This window comes from Pocillopora damicornis, chromosome 9 (assembly GCF_964200805.1).
Source record: "Pocillopora damicornis chromosome 9, jaPocDami1.2, whole genome shotgun sequence".
Lineage (NCBI taxonomy): Eukaryota > Metazoa > Cnidaria > Anthozoa > Scleractinia > Pocilloporidae > Pocillopora > Pocillopora damicornis.
The window spans coordinates 6688890-6700913 of record NC_142678.1 but is presented as its reverse complement, the minus strand read 5'-3'; the positions used below and the strand labels follow the sequence as shown (position 1 = coordinate 6700913).

The 12024-nt window shown below is 37.4% G+C and overlaps 1 protein-coding gene across 1 annotated transcript; it reads right to left on the bottom strand.

Moving 5' to 3' along the window:
• Positions 1 to 8134: 8134 nt before the first annotated feature.
• LOC149039863 (uncharacterized) lies at positions 8135 to 10781 on the bottom strand. Its single transcript, XM_089181714.1, has 3 exons — positions 10577 to 10781; positions 8781 to 8960; positions 8135 to 8372 (listed from the first exon to the last, which is right to left on the bottom strand). The coding sequence occupies exons 1-2, from the start codon at positions 10717 to 10719 to the stop codon at positions 8789 to 8791; spliced, it is 315 nt and encodes a 104-aa protein (XP_089037840.1). The 5' UTR covers positions 10720 to 10781; the 3' UTR covers positions 8135 to 8372; positions 8781 to 8788.
• Between the last annotated feature and the right edge of the window lie 1243 nt (positions 10782 to 12024).

Here is a 12024-nt window from a genome sequence, read left to right as displayed (position 1 = left end):
GTAAACTACAACATTCTATCCCATAATATGAATCACCGATGTCAAGAGTGAGTCGAACTATAAAATTGCTTCTCAGTGTTTTTAGTCTTTTAATTACGGTCCTTCTTTTGCCCTCTTTAGAATTTATGTCTCCCATTGCCTCCCACTGTGATTCAAAAGACGGCGAAGGAAACTTTTGGCGAAGCGCCAATGACAGGTAACGTATTTTACTCTCATAGAGTTTCTCGTAGCCAAACATATCACCTGTGTTCCCGTTGGCCTGCTCAGCTTCAGTAAAAAGCACATCAACGCACGCCGATGCAATTTTATCAATTAAAATGGAGATGAACAGCGTTCATGTTTTTGGTTCACTGCGTGGGTAATGACGGAAAAAATTGTGAGGGTGAAAATACTTTAATAGTGGGGTCTACTTACCATTGTACGTTTCTACTTTTTCAATTTTCCATCGATGGGGTTTTCTATTAAGACGGACGGAGGGGTGTACGATTTGAAAATAAATATATAAAAAAAAAATATATACTTCGAAATTATTTCTACGATACATAAAAACTAGCTTCTTAGTGGCAGCTAAATAATGTCAGATATTCAAGCCACTCACGTACCTTGTTTTATCGCGACCTTTTTGGATTAAATAATGCAAATCCTTGTACACACACCCAACTATCATTGATCCTAAAAGAGAGCAGAACAAAATTCCACGTAGCTTAAATATCGGCTAATTTAAGTTTCAAATGATTGCACTCTCTTGAAGATGCTATACAGATACGAGTTGATCAAAAAATAATTGGATGATTATTTAATAAGACACTGATGACTCAAATAATTAACGGGTATGAATGTAAAAAGATAACGGCAATGTATACAAACCATTGAATAAAGGGGTAAGTTTCTAAAGAAATTGTGGTGCTGCGTCGGTGGGAGAGTATAGCAGGTAATTTAGTGTTAACAATTGGGTTGAAAACGTAAATTAGCCACCGTAAAGAGTAAAAAAGCTGACGTTTCGAGCGTTAGCCCTTCGTCAGAGCGATTAGAGGAATTGTGGGTTGTGCGTGGATTTATATGTAGAAAGTGGAGCTACGCCATTGGTGGGAATATGGTGACGAGAAAACAGGAATAGATTAGTTGAATGAAAAGCGCTCGTTGATTCAGTGGGGATTAAGGGTGCCGATTTGGAATATAAATTTTTCTTCTAGTGTTTTACGGCTTTCCGAACTGCCTAGATGTAAGGAAAGGCCGCAAACTGACATATGCTGTTTAGAATGATAAGGAAGATTAAAGTGTCTAGCGACTGGTTTGGATGCCTCCTTGTCATTTCTTTCCACATCGCGAAGGTGTTCTCGGAATCGGTCACCCAGTCGTCTTCCTGTTTCGCCGATGTATAACTTATTGCAATAAGTGCAAGTTATGCAATAAATAACTATTGACGACAAAGTTTTCAGTAATAATGCTGCTTCTGATGATACAATTTGTGAGGATGATGCTGGGGATAACTTTTGTACTGATAATAATAATGATAAAGGAAAAATTGTTCCTGCTACCGGTGACAATGCTGCCGACGATGATATTGTTATTGGCGTCACTACTCTTGATGACCACGATGTTGGAGAAACTTCTCCTCCTGGCAATGATAATGCTGACGACGATGATTTTGTTATTAGTGTTGCCACGCTTGATACTATCGATGACGAGGATGTTGTAGAAACTGTTACAGCTTCTGGCGATAATGCTAATGACGATGATGTTGTTATTGGCGTTGCTACTTTTGACGCTACAGATAAAGAGGAATTTGGAGAAACTGGCGATGATAATGCTGATGATGATGATGTTGTTGTTAATGTCGCTTCCCTTAAAACTACTGATACCGAAGAAGTTGGAGAAACTTTTTCGGCTGCTGACGATGATGCTGATGACGAGGATATTGATAATAATTCTGCTGCTGACAGTACTTTTGATGATACTTTTGATGATGATGATGCTGATCGTGATTAAAAAAACAACAACAACAAAACAAAAACAAAAAACAAAAAACAAACAACATCAAGTAAAGTAAATTGTGATAAACAAGCAAGGTCAAGACGGATAAATATTTTAAAGCATAACTTACTTGAAAAAGTAGACATGAATTGCTCAGTACAGGTGACTCAGAAAGTTAGCAAAGTGTATAGAGATTACTTCATGGAAAATGCGCGCGTACGATTTTTTATTCACGAGTTGTGTAGTATCAGAAAACGAACGAGTGAGCGCAGCGAACGAGTGAGTTTTCTGATACGTATTAAAGAGTGAATGAAAATCGTAAAAAGCATTTTACATGCTGTAATGTAGATTTTAGATATATGAAAATTCATATATTTGTACTGCGGTGAAGAGATGAAATTAAGAGATCCTCGCAGCTAAGAACACTACTGAAACGAGTAGTTGTAAATAGGACCTGAAAAAAATGCAGGCCCGTTCGGGATTTGAACCCATGACCTCTGCGATACCGGTGCAGCGCTCTACCAATTGAGCTAACAAGCCAACTGGGAATGAAGATTTTAGTGCAAATATATGAATTTTCATATATCTAAAATCTTCATTCACTTGGATGTTTATTTGGACCTAATTCATTGACCAGCTCCCAGTTGGCTTGTTAGCTCAATTGGTAGAGCGCTGCACCGGTATCGCAGAGGTCATGGGTTCAAATCCCAAACGGGCCTGAATTTTTTTCAGGTCCTATTTACAACTACTCGTTTCAGCAGTGTTCTTAGCTGCGAGGATCTCTTAATTTCATGCTGTAATGTGTTTATTTCATAGGTGCTGAGATTTTTTCGTGTTGTCTTTGGTAGACAAATAGCACAAATGGGGCGATGAAAAGCGTAAAAAGTAGTTTAAAAATTTGTCAAAGCTACCGATGCTTTCGGTTTATTCCCTTTTCCTTGCTTCTTTAGCTGCTTTTGCTTAGATTGAAGAACTTTTCTGGTTTTCTCAAAGACCAAGGCGTTGATTATGCTGGCAGAATAGCCCTTTTTCTTCAAATGTCGTTCGAAGCTGGCCGTTAAACTTCGAAGCGAAGTCGGCGCGTACTCGTTGCCATCTTTAGTGCGTACGGAGATAATAAATTCGCTAATGAATTCATTCAACTCAGCCGCTGGAATATCTTCAATCTTCCTGTCTTCGTCCTTCGTTTTCAAAAATCTTTAAAGCAGTCTTACATCTCTTTCAGTTTTTTGAGCGGTATTTTTGTTTTCGTGTTCTAAAATGAATTCTTCAACTGAGTAAACAGAAGCGAACCTTCCCTCGGCCATTTTTCAAAGCGCGCGGGTTTTGTGCAACGGCTCTCGCATGACGTTCTCTTCAGTACGTTCATTCATCATTTATGAAATTTCGTCGTTCGCGTTGCTGATTGGACGAACGATAATTTTTCACGGTGAAATTTTGTCGTTCGTACTTCTGATTGGCTACATTTAGAATCAGTACGAATTTTATTCACTACGATTTTTGTGGGTAAATCTCAGTACCTATGAAATAAAATTTATATCAACACGAGCCTTAAATACTATAGTTAAACTATATAGCTGTATTATAAAAGATTAGGGAAGGGAATTTTGAATATTTATAATTCCATAATAACAGAACTATTTCCTGGCTATTTGAATCCTTGTATCACGGAGCATTTCAGACTGTAAATTAAGTTTCTGTAGCTAAATTATTTTTTGCAAAACCAGATTATTGAAAATTTCAGTTTATCATTTCTTTAACAATTAACTCTCTTTTCGTGAGAAACGTTATCTTTAGCGTAACACACATTCAACAATTTCTAGCCACTACTAGGTTTTAGCTCGGTTCAATAAACATGCTGTTTCTAGGCTACGTTTGCTTTATTTTATTTTATTTTTTTAATACTTCTTGCTCTCTCGAAGTGCTTTTTCATGCCTAGAACCTCCCTAAGAGGGCCGGTCCAATTTTTAGGCCTTAACAAAGGCACTGCATTGGGTTTTAGTTTCCGAGAGTGTTAATTATTCGTGCATTGAAGACTCAAAACGTTTAATGCAATCATTTTTTGAGTCAATAACTAAGCAACTTGCATTGATCAAAATTTGTTGAATGTTTAGATTTAGGGCTGTCGTTGTCTTTTTACCTACTACCTACTAGTTTTCCTGCTTTCGGAGTTTTGTGAACACCTTTTCTCCCAACATTCAAATATTGGAGGTGTTCCAACTGTAGCTGTAGTTGAAACGTCATCACAACAGATGGTTCGTTGCATGCTTTTACGATCGCATCTGTAGCACGTACCGTGCTCAGGTAAACATACTGTGGATTTCCTACATCTTAAATTCTCGTTTTGATGGTTGCCTATCGACGTGCAATTATGGTAGTTGTTATCCATATGACAGTGACATTCATATGAGCTGCCAGTCAGGTGAATCTTCAGCAAGCATGATGAGGAAGGATCTGTATCTTCTAAGGGCGCGTTTGAAACGGTATTGCTGTGAGCTGAAAACACAATCATGAATCGCTTGAACAAAGGCAAAACAAAACAAGCTAAACTTGCGCTAGGTTGGCTTATGGTAGCCCCTAGTCCTTCGGGTGCGCACAAAATAATTATTGTTCGAGTTTAAAAAGTTCAGGCTCACAGTGAAGTTTTTTGCACAGTTATAAAATATTGTCTTGCTATGTGGTAGTAAAGGAGTACCTGGCAAGTTATTAAATACTCAGCGAGGATGTCAAAAAAGAAAACAGCCATCGGAATAATGAGAAATAGCATTTGATGTTATTAAGAAATTAAGAACTTGGACCCATGAAATGTTAAAATGGCAATTAATACACAAATCAAACAAATCTATTTTGAAAAACTAATGCTCTATAAGCGCAAGTCGCGTTAGCACAGTATGAATGTAAAATTATGTTACCATGTGATTTTGTATAAGAGGACGGAGGACTACGGACGGCGCTCAATAAAAGTAACATGGAAAAAAACAATGACTTATTAAAACATTAGCGATGATGTTAAACAAATATTACAATAACAGCAAAAAACACGTCGAAAAATGTTCGGAAAGTTTTGAAGATTTCAGAAATATTTCATTCATCGAGCACTCACGTTTTATCTTTGATATTTCTTCCTCGTGAGCTTGTATGCCGGTTTCTTCCATTTATGTTCGTAAAAAAATTCAGGGCAATTAATTAATTATCCATGTAGCCTTGGAAATGGGGGTAGGGACAGACTTAACTTCCTTCTCATGATCTGGTTTTAGCCTCTTTCATAATGTTAAGATTTCAGTTCGGAGAACAGGGGCAGAGTGAACAAAGTAATTTGCTTCGAGCCTCTGGGCTTAACAGTTATCTTTCATTTAGTAGTATTCCAAACTGACCGATAAACAGCTTGAGGTAACAGGTAAACTGTTTCCAGTTAGCCAAGAACTTTTTGTAAAATAACAGTGAAACATTTTTTCCAATTTTCGAAATTTTCTGAACATTTTCCCACGAGCTTCTGGCAGGAGTCCGTAGATTTTTCGACAAATTATGACGTCATCTTTAATCCGTCGCCCACCGTTTACGTCTTCTTACAGATGCCTAAAATTATAGTCTTTCCACAGACGTTTAAATTGTTTTATATTCCTCCTTTTTTAAAATTTTTTTTCGAGCCGGGATGTGCGAAGCAAGCGCCTGTGTTCAAGTTCGGTAATTTCCCTGTCCAGCTCTCAGTTGGCTTGTTAGCTCAGTTGGTAGAGCGCTGCACCGGTAACGCAGCGGTCATGGGTTTAAATCCCGTACAGGCCTGAATTTTTTTCAGGCCCTATTTCTGCTACTACTACTACTTCCTAAGTAGTGCACATTAATGCGAGGATCACTTTCATTTACGTCTTTATCCGCAGTTCAAATATATGACTTTCCCATATTCTTCACCGTTTATTTCATCACGTCACGGGTTTATTTAGAACCAACATCATGAGCAGCTCCCAGTACTTTAGGATGGCAAATTGCTCGTGAGGAGTGTTTGGTCTTTGATTGTGTTCATCCTTAAGATAGTTACCAATATTTGAGCTCCTCAATATGAGGGTAATGGTTCATGCATCCTATATAATTGGCATCATACCAATTACATTTAAATTCATACACAACGCATTGTTGGTTTACCAGTGAGGGTTTTGTTTCCGTGACGTTTGTCTATACCATTTCCTTTGATACGATTGGTCAAGACAAAACTAAAATAAATTGATGTGACCGAGAGAGGATTGAGACGAAGTTTTTCCTTGCTAGCTTTCTTGTGGCGGCCTGGTTTTTCTGCAAAGGAGACGGCAGAACAGAATTCAAAATCTCAATAAACTTCATTTACCTTATTTCTGTTATTCATTTCTGTATAACTGTACTACAAATCTCTTTTGCGACAGACATGTCATCACTATTCTCGCGCCCCGCTATGTGTTGCACGTACATGTATTTTGCTCGCAGTGTTTTGTTATCAAATTATATCCCTTTCCAGTGAGATGTCTAAAATACACCTCATGGAAGGTAGTGACCGATGGAATAACATATTTTACTTCAGTCTCATCTGAAATTTCCTCATGAATGTCAAAAGAAATGTCTCGTACCAAAAGTAGTAAGAATTTCAGTGGACACACTTCGACCAGCTTTAGTCACCGGTTGTTTGTTTGCCGCTGGACTTAAGGGGTGCCCTCAAGCTTCCTCACACGAGGGCAGTCTTGTTCACGATGAAAAATACGCGAGAGAAAATAACATTCGATGCCTTTCCGATGACATGTTGAAAAGACACCTTGTGGAAAGTAGCAACTGATGAAATAACATATTAACTTCAATGTCATCTGCAATTTCCTGGGTTGAATTTCCTCAGAGTCCTGGTCGATATTATTTTAAATTAAACCAGAAGCTCAGTTTTTAATAAACTTTTATCAGAACGTCTTACTTGACAGTCCTTTATCATAAATTCGATAGACTGTTGTCAAAAAGGAGATAAGATCATCCATAAGCTGAAAGGAAAAACAAAAGGACATGTATGAATACTGAGAAATCGATAGCTGGTAGAAGCAATGACGCCATAACGGCCTAAGACAACTTCAAAACAACCACAGCCGCGCACGCGGACTAAAAAACGTCCACTCTACTTCTTTTTTTCATAAATGAGATGCACATATATGGAATTGTACCGTATTATTTTTTCTTTTTTCCGAAAAAGAATTACACATACCTTAAATTTACATGATATTGATAGCATGTTTGTCCTCAACCGTCCCAAATAAGTTATCGCAGTTCAACTTTGAATTGTGATTTCTCCCACACATTTCAATCGACGCCATTTAAACTGCTATTGACACGAAGCTCTTTCTAAGCTATATAAAGTAAACTGGTCCCAAGCTCCATAAATATCAGAGACAAAAGTACGGGGCTAAGATCTGGGGCTAGCCTAAGTGTTAAAAATTGGACCGTCGCGCCACGTTGCATGACGTCACGGTATAGACAAAACAGTCTACGGCCCAGACTGGTTGAGTTTATGTCTATCCTGGCTATGATATTTTCGTAGATCTATTACCTGAAGTGTGATGAGAAGAACGTGTGAATGTTGGCATGAAAATATAACAACTGACCTAAAAATTACGAACATTTTTGTGCACTAGCATAGAGTCGCTAGCTATCGTCTATATCCCAGGACCCCAAATCTGGGTTTCGGCTGTTAATTTAGTTTCTTCCAAAGAGAGACCTTTCGTCCTGCTTCGACCTTGCGAATGAACAAAGTGTGGCTAGATTTCCGAAACAGACAATACTTCATTATGCATATTATTCTTTAAGAGAAAACATAGCGGAAACAACGGATTACATTTAAGGCCAGGCCTTGTTATAAAACAGCATGGGGTTGTAAGAAAATCTTTCAAAACTGCAATTAAAAGCTTAGTCATTTGTCAAGTGAATGGTTCTCCCACATCAACCTCAGTCTTTCTCTCACTTAATAAAGTATGTCGAATAGTGATGCAAGAACCATCAAATAGCAGTGCTGATAATGCATTAGCATGAACCGCGCTTGAAAAACTTCCCTGACTTCCTCTATTTCGTCAGACATTCAAAATTTTGTTCTATGACTTCTCCTGTGAAGTTATTTTGAACCTGCTATTTGATTTCGGTAACGAAGTCAAGAAATATAAGACCACGAAACAGTTTTTGCAGTATAATAATGATCACAAATTTATATTAAACAAATGCAAAACTTAGTACTTTATTGACATTCAAATTAAGGCCCCTTTGATTTACGTTCCTACGGTTCATTTACTATAAATTTTAACTTCGTAAAATTACTCCATTGTGAACATTGTTGCTTGGATAGTTTTATGTAGCTGAAGTTCCCATTAGTCTTTAAAACTGGGCCCTTGATAGACCTTGTTGTTCTGTTAAAAAACAAAAGAAAAATAATAGAAAAGATTGATAAGGAAAATAACAAAGAGCGAATAACCTTCTAAATATTTATTTCGCCAAGGAACTGTTAAACATTCGTTGAGAATCAGAGGCACTGACAAATGATCCGATACATCTGTTTTGCATTGTTAATGCCCAAGAACTTTGGGTAACCAATTGTGTATCAAAGCTGAGTTGGTATAAAATCCAACGCTCTTTTTGTATTTGATGTTGTTTTTGTTCATAAAACCGCACAAAAGGTAACCAAAGACAATTCTCTCAGATTATAAGAGTTCTTATACGTAGTCATCTCGACCAGTGACTGCGCGGAAGTAGCAGTGGATACTATTCTTAAGTAGTTATATCTGCTTTCTCGTTAAAAACTGATTGAAATACTTAACCTTCGCTTCTAACCACGGCGACGACGTGAACTACTTCGGCGGCGGCGACTTTTCCTAACGCCTCGAGGACGTGGAATTCTGGGGTCTTCTGCATTGTCATAAGTATCTGGGTTAACACTTTCGTCAACCTCTGGTATTTTTTCAATAAAGTCATCGTCTAAAGCATTCCAATCCAAGTCACTAGAAACGAGTAGAACATTTTTATATTTTCAGTTTTTCTTATTTCCAGTAAAAACATCATTTCCGATAACAATTCGCGAGGCTTTCAAGCTATTTTTCCGGCTCCTTCCGCTTAAGGTGATTCCTCACTTTTGCACTGCGTATCCTGTACTGCCCATAAAAATTACGCAATCAGTGGAATGAGCGCACGCCCATTCCTCGAATACGGTATTGCATTATACTGTATGGACCAGGTAAAGAGGTACGATGGTCTTTAGCTCTTAAAAAAGCACGGTTGTGCATAATTTTGGTATACAATTTAACCTCCGTAATTTGGAGGAATCAAGGAGGCTCCATAGTGTTTTTTGATCGCGCTAGATCTGGTTGCGAAGATAGAGCGAGCTTTAGAAGTGTCAACACGCAAAACAGACATGGCGGCTCAAAACGATGGCATGGTTATTATTTGAAAAGGTGTGCTAATACAGTTTTATGTGATGGAATCTAGAGTTTCCAGCCACTCATAATATTCATGGGCCTTCTACGCCTGAAAAAAGATGACAACCACAAAGAAAACACCATGGGAAAGATTGCCAAAAAGCGACAGATTAGAAAGTCTATGCATTCTCAGATACCAATTTTGGCGAGGTTCTATTCCAGGATCTTTCGAGTAGGATTTATCGCCTTCGCAAATAGCAAGAAAATTGCCTTTGCAAGCCCCTCTTTTTTTTGGCTTTTAAATACTCGGCAGGACAATTTTCACAAATTGTGAAAATTTTGGGAGATTTCATCAAAGCAAATTGAAGAAAATTAAAGGAAAAGCCAAACTATCGCTGGCGAGGGCTTCCCTTTGTGATGCCTTAGATTAATGACGAAAATCATTTTGATAATATTTACGAGAGCAAAAGATAGTCTGAACGTTGCTTATTGCCATTTGATGGCTTTTAGTGACCTTAAAAAGCGAAAACAAGAATTTTCTAGAAAAACATTACGCTAGCGCGCGCTTAAACATTAAGATAAAACCCCATGGAGCCTCCTTAAAAAAATAATTCGAAGGAAAAAAAAAAAAAAGAAAAAGAAAGCGTTCACGAACAAGTTGAGTCGATGTCGTTCAAATTAGCGTGATTTTTATATAAATTATATATCAAACTGTTCCATACGCTCGAGACTTTCTGCTTATCAAGTTTTTTAAGTGTTACTTTCAAAACCCTTGCTTCCAGCTGCAGCAAAATGTACCGTGAACCGATGAAAAGACTGCGTTATTAGTGCCAGTACAGGCACAAATGGGGTAAGTTTGATCCATTCTATCTTCTAAACAAGCCCAGTGACTTATCTTTTTAATTGTAAATTGGTAAGGAACATTTGAGGAAAGTTTAAAAAAATTGTTCGATCACTGAAAGCAAGTGAATTTTAGGGATCTTATGACGTGATGCATATTCAGGCAGAAAGCATCAAAATTATATTTAGGTGAACACAATCGGTAGTAGCAGTATGTCTCTCCCAGGAAAAATGCGCCTAGAGAATGCATAATTTTATTGTGCTGTTATTTTGGCACTAAATTTTAATTCAGCTTTACGTCTGTTTACATCAAAAAACAAAGGCATGAAATTTCTAAATCGAGTCTCATTTGAAATCATTACCTCTGAGGATATTCCCACGCGAAGTCACTCACAGCTTCCTTCACTGCCTCTTTGTTTTCTTCATCTTCATAATCAACAAAATATTCTGCCAAGCTGATAGTTAAAACCGATCCGAACGCAACTATAAGAAGAAATCTGTTCATGGCGAAGTCTACCTCGAAGCTGGCTCTCAACTACAGCTTCAAGTTGCATTATATAATTTTTTTAACAGGAACTAGAAGCGCATGGTTTCCATATCATACGGGCGTGATCATGTTCACGTAAATAGCTTAAGAGGCCTCTCTAAGTCGGTGAGTGCTCATCTTCATCAATATTCTAGATCGGAATGTAAGTAAAATCTTCTTTTAGCGTTGCCGCTTTCCATCCCTAAAATTTTCAAGAAAGTATATTCTATCAAAATCTTAAACACAACACAAATCCTGACAAGCCTCAGAAAATTTCATTGTAGTTATTTGGGTTGTGATTATCTCAAAGACGCCTTGAACTAAGAAGCATTATTACGGCAAGAGAAACCTTCTTTGCTCTCCCTCGCCAAGTTTTCCTTTTTATCATAATTCAAGATGATCAGTCAAAACACTTAGTTATCTTGATCGTATTGGGGGAGTTTCTTTCCTTGAATATACATACCATATCGCAAATAGAAAGGAGAAGTAAACAGACCAAGGGGCCGTTCCTCGAAGTTACCAGGACTTTAGAGAAATGGGATTCCGTTCCCTAATTGGCTCCATTTTGCATCGAATTTCTTCATAAGATTGTAATCAAATCATACCTCGCTAGGTCGCAGGATTACTAAAGGGATCATATAGTCAATACTGGCAATTGTGAAGCGACGCCCGACTCAATATGGCGGCACACATAAATTTCCATTTTTAAAATAGGTGGTATTTGTTTAGAATTGTCTGGTTACAGTAATCGCTTTAAAACCTTCGTGTGAACAAATCTTAAACTTAAAAGATCGTTTGCAATAGTTTGATGAACAATTTTTCATACACTAGTGAATATTTTCTTTGAAAGCGACTCGTTTCGACCTATTCTGGTAATAAGTCAACACTGGGAAGCTCTAAAGTGTCCGTATTCGTTTTGCTTGCAATATAATCTATAAACAATAAAAAAAAAATGGCAAGAGAACCGGTTGTGGGTAGGAATTCAATTAATATGTTCCTCCCTGCGGCGGGATATGAATAAAACTGAACACCTACATTGAAAATATATTGTTATAATCGGTATATTCTAACAAAGACAATAGTAAGTCCTAGAAGTGTTTTGATCTGGAGACTAAATGTTGAAGGCTCCAAAATGTCGATACAATTAAGCATTTCTTAATTTAGGCGCTTACGTAACAACATTAGTTTATCATTAGAGTCAAATAAAGAGATATCGTAAGTTTATATTTGGATATCGTGATAAGACTTAAATAAATTGATTTCAATCCTAGTTAAAAACATTTT

Excerpts from the sequence above, each read along its gene's own strand:
- LOC149039863 (XM_089181714.1), bottom strand. The coding sequence starts at position 10,719 with ATGAACAGATTTCTTCTTATAGTTGCGTTCGGATCGGTTTTAACTATC. Across the intron at positions 8,961-10,576 it reads GCGTGGGAATATCCTCAGAG|TGACTTGGATTGGAATGCTT; the intron begins GTAATGATTTCA and ends ACTCGTTTCTAG.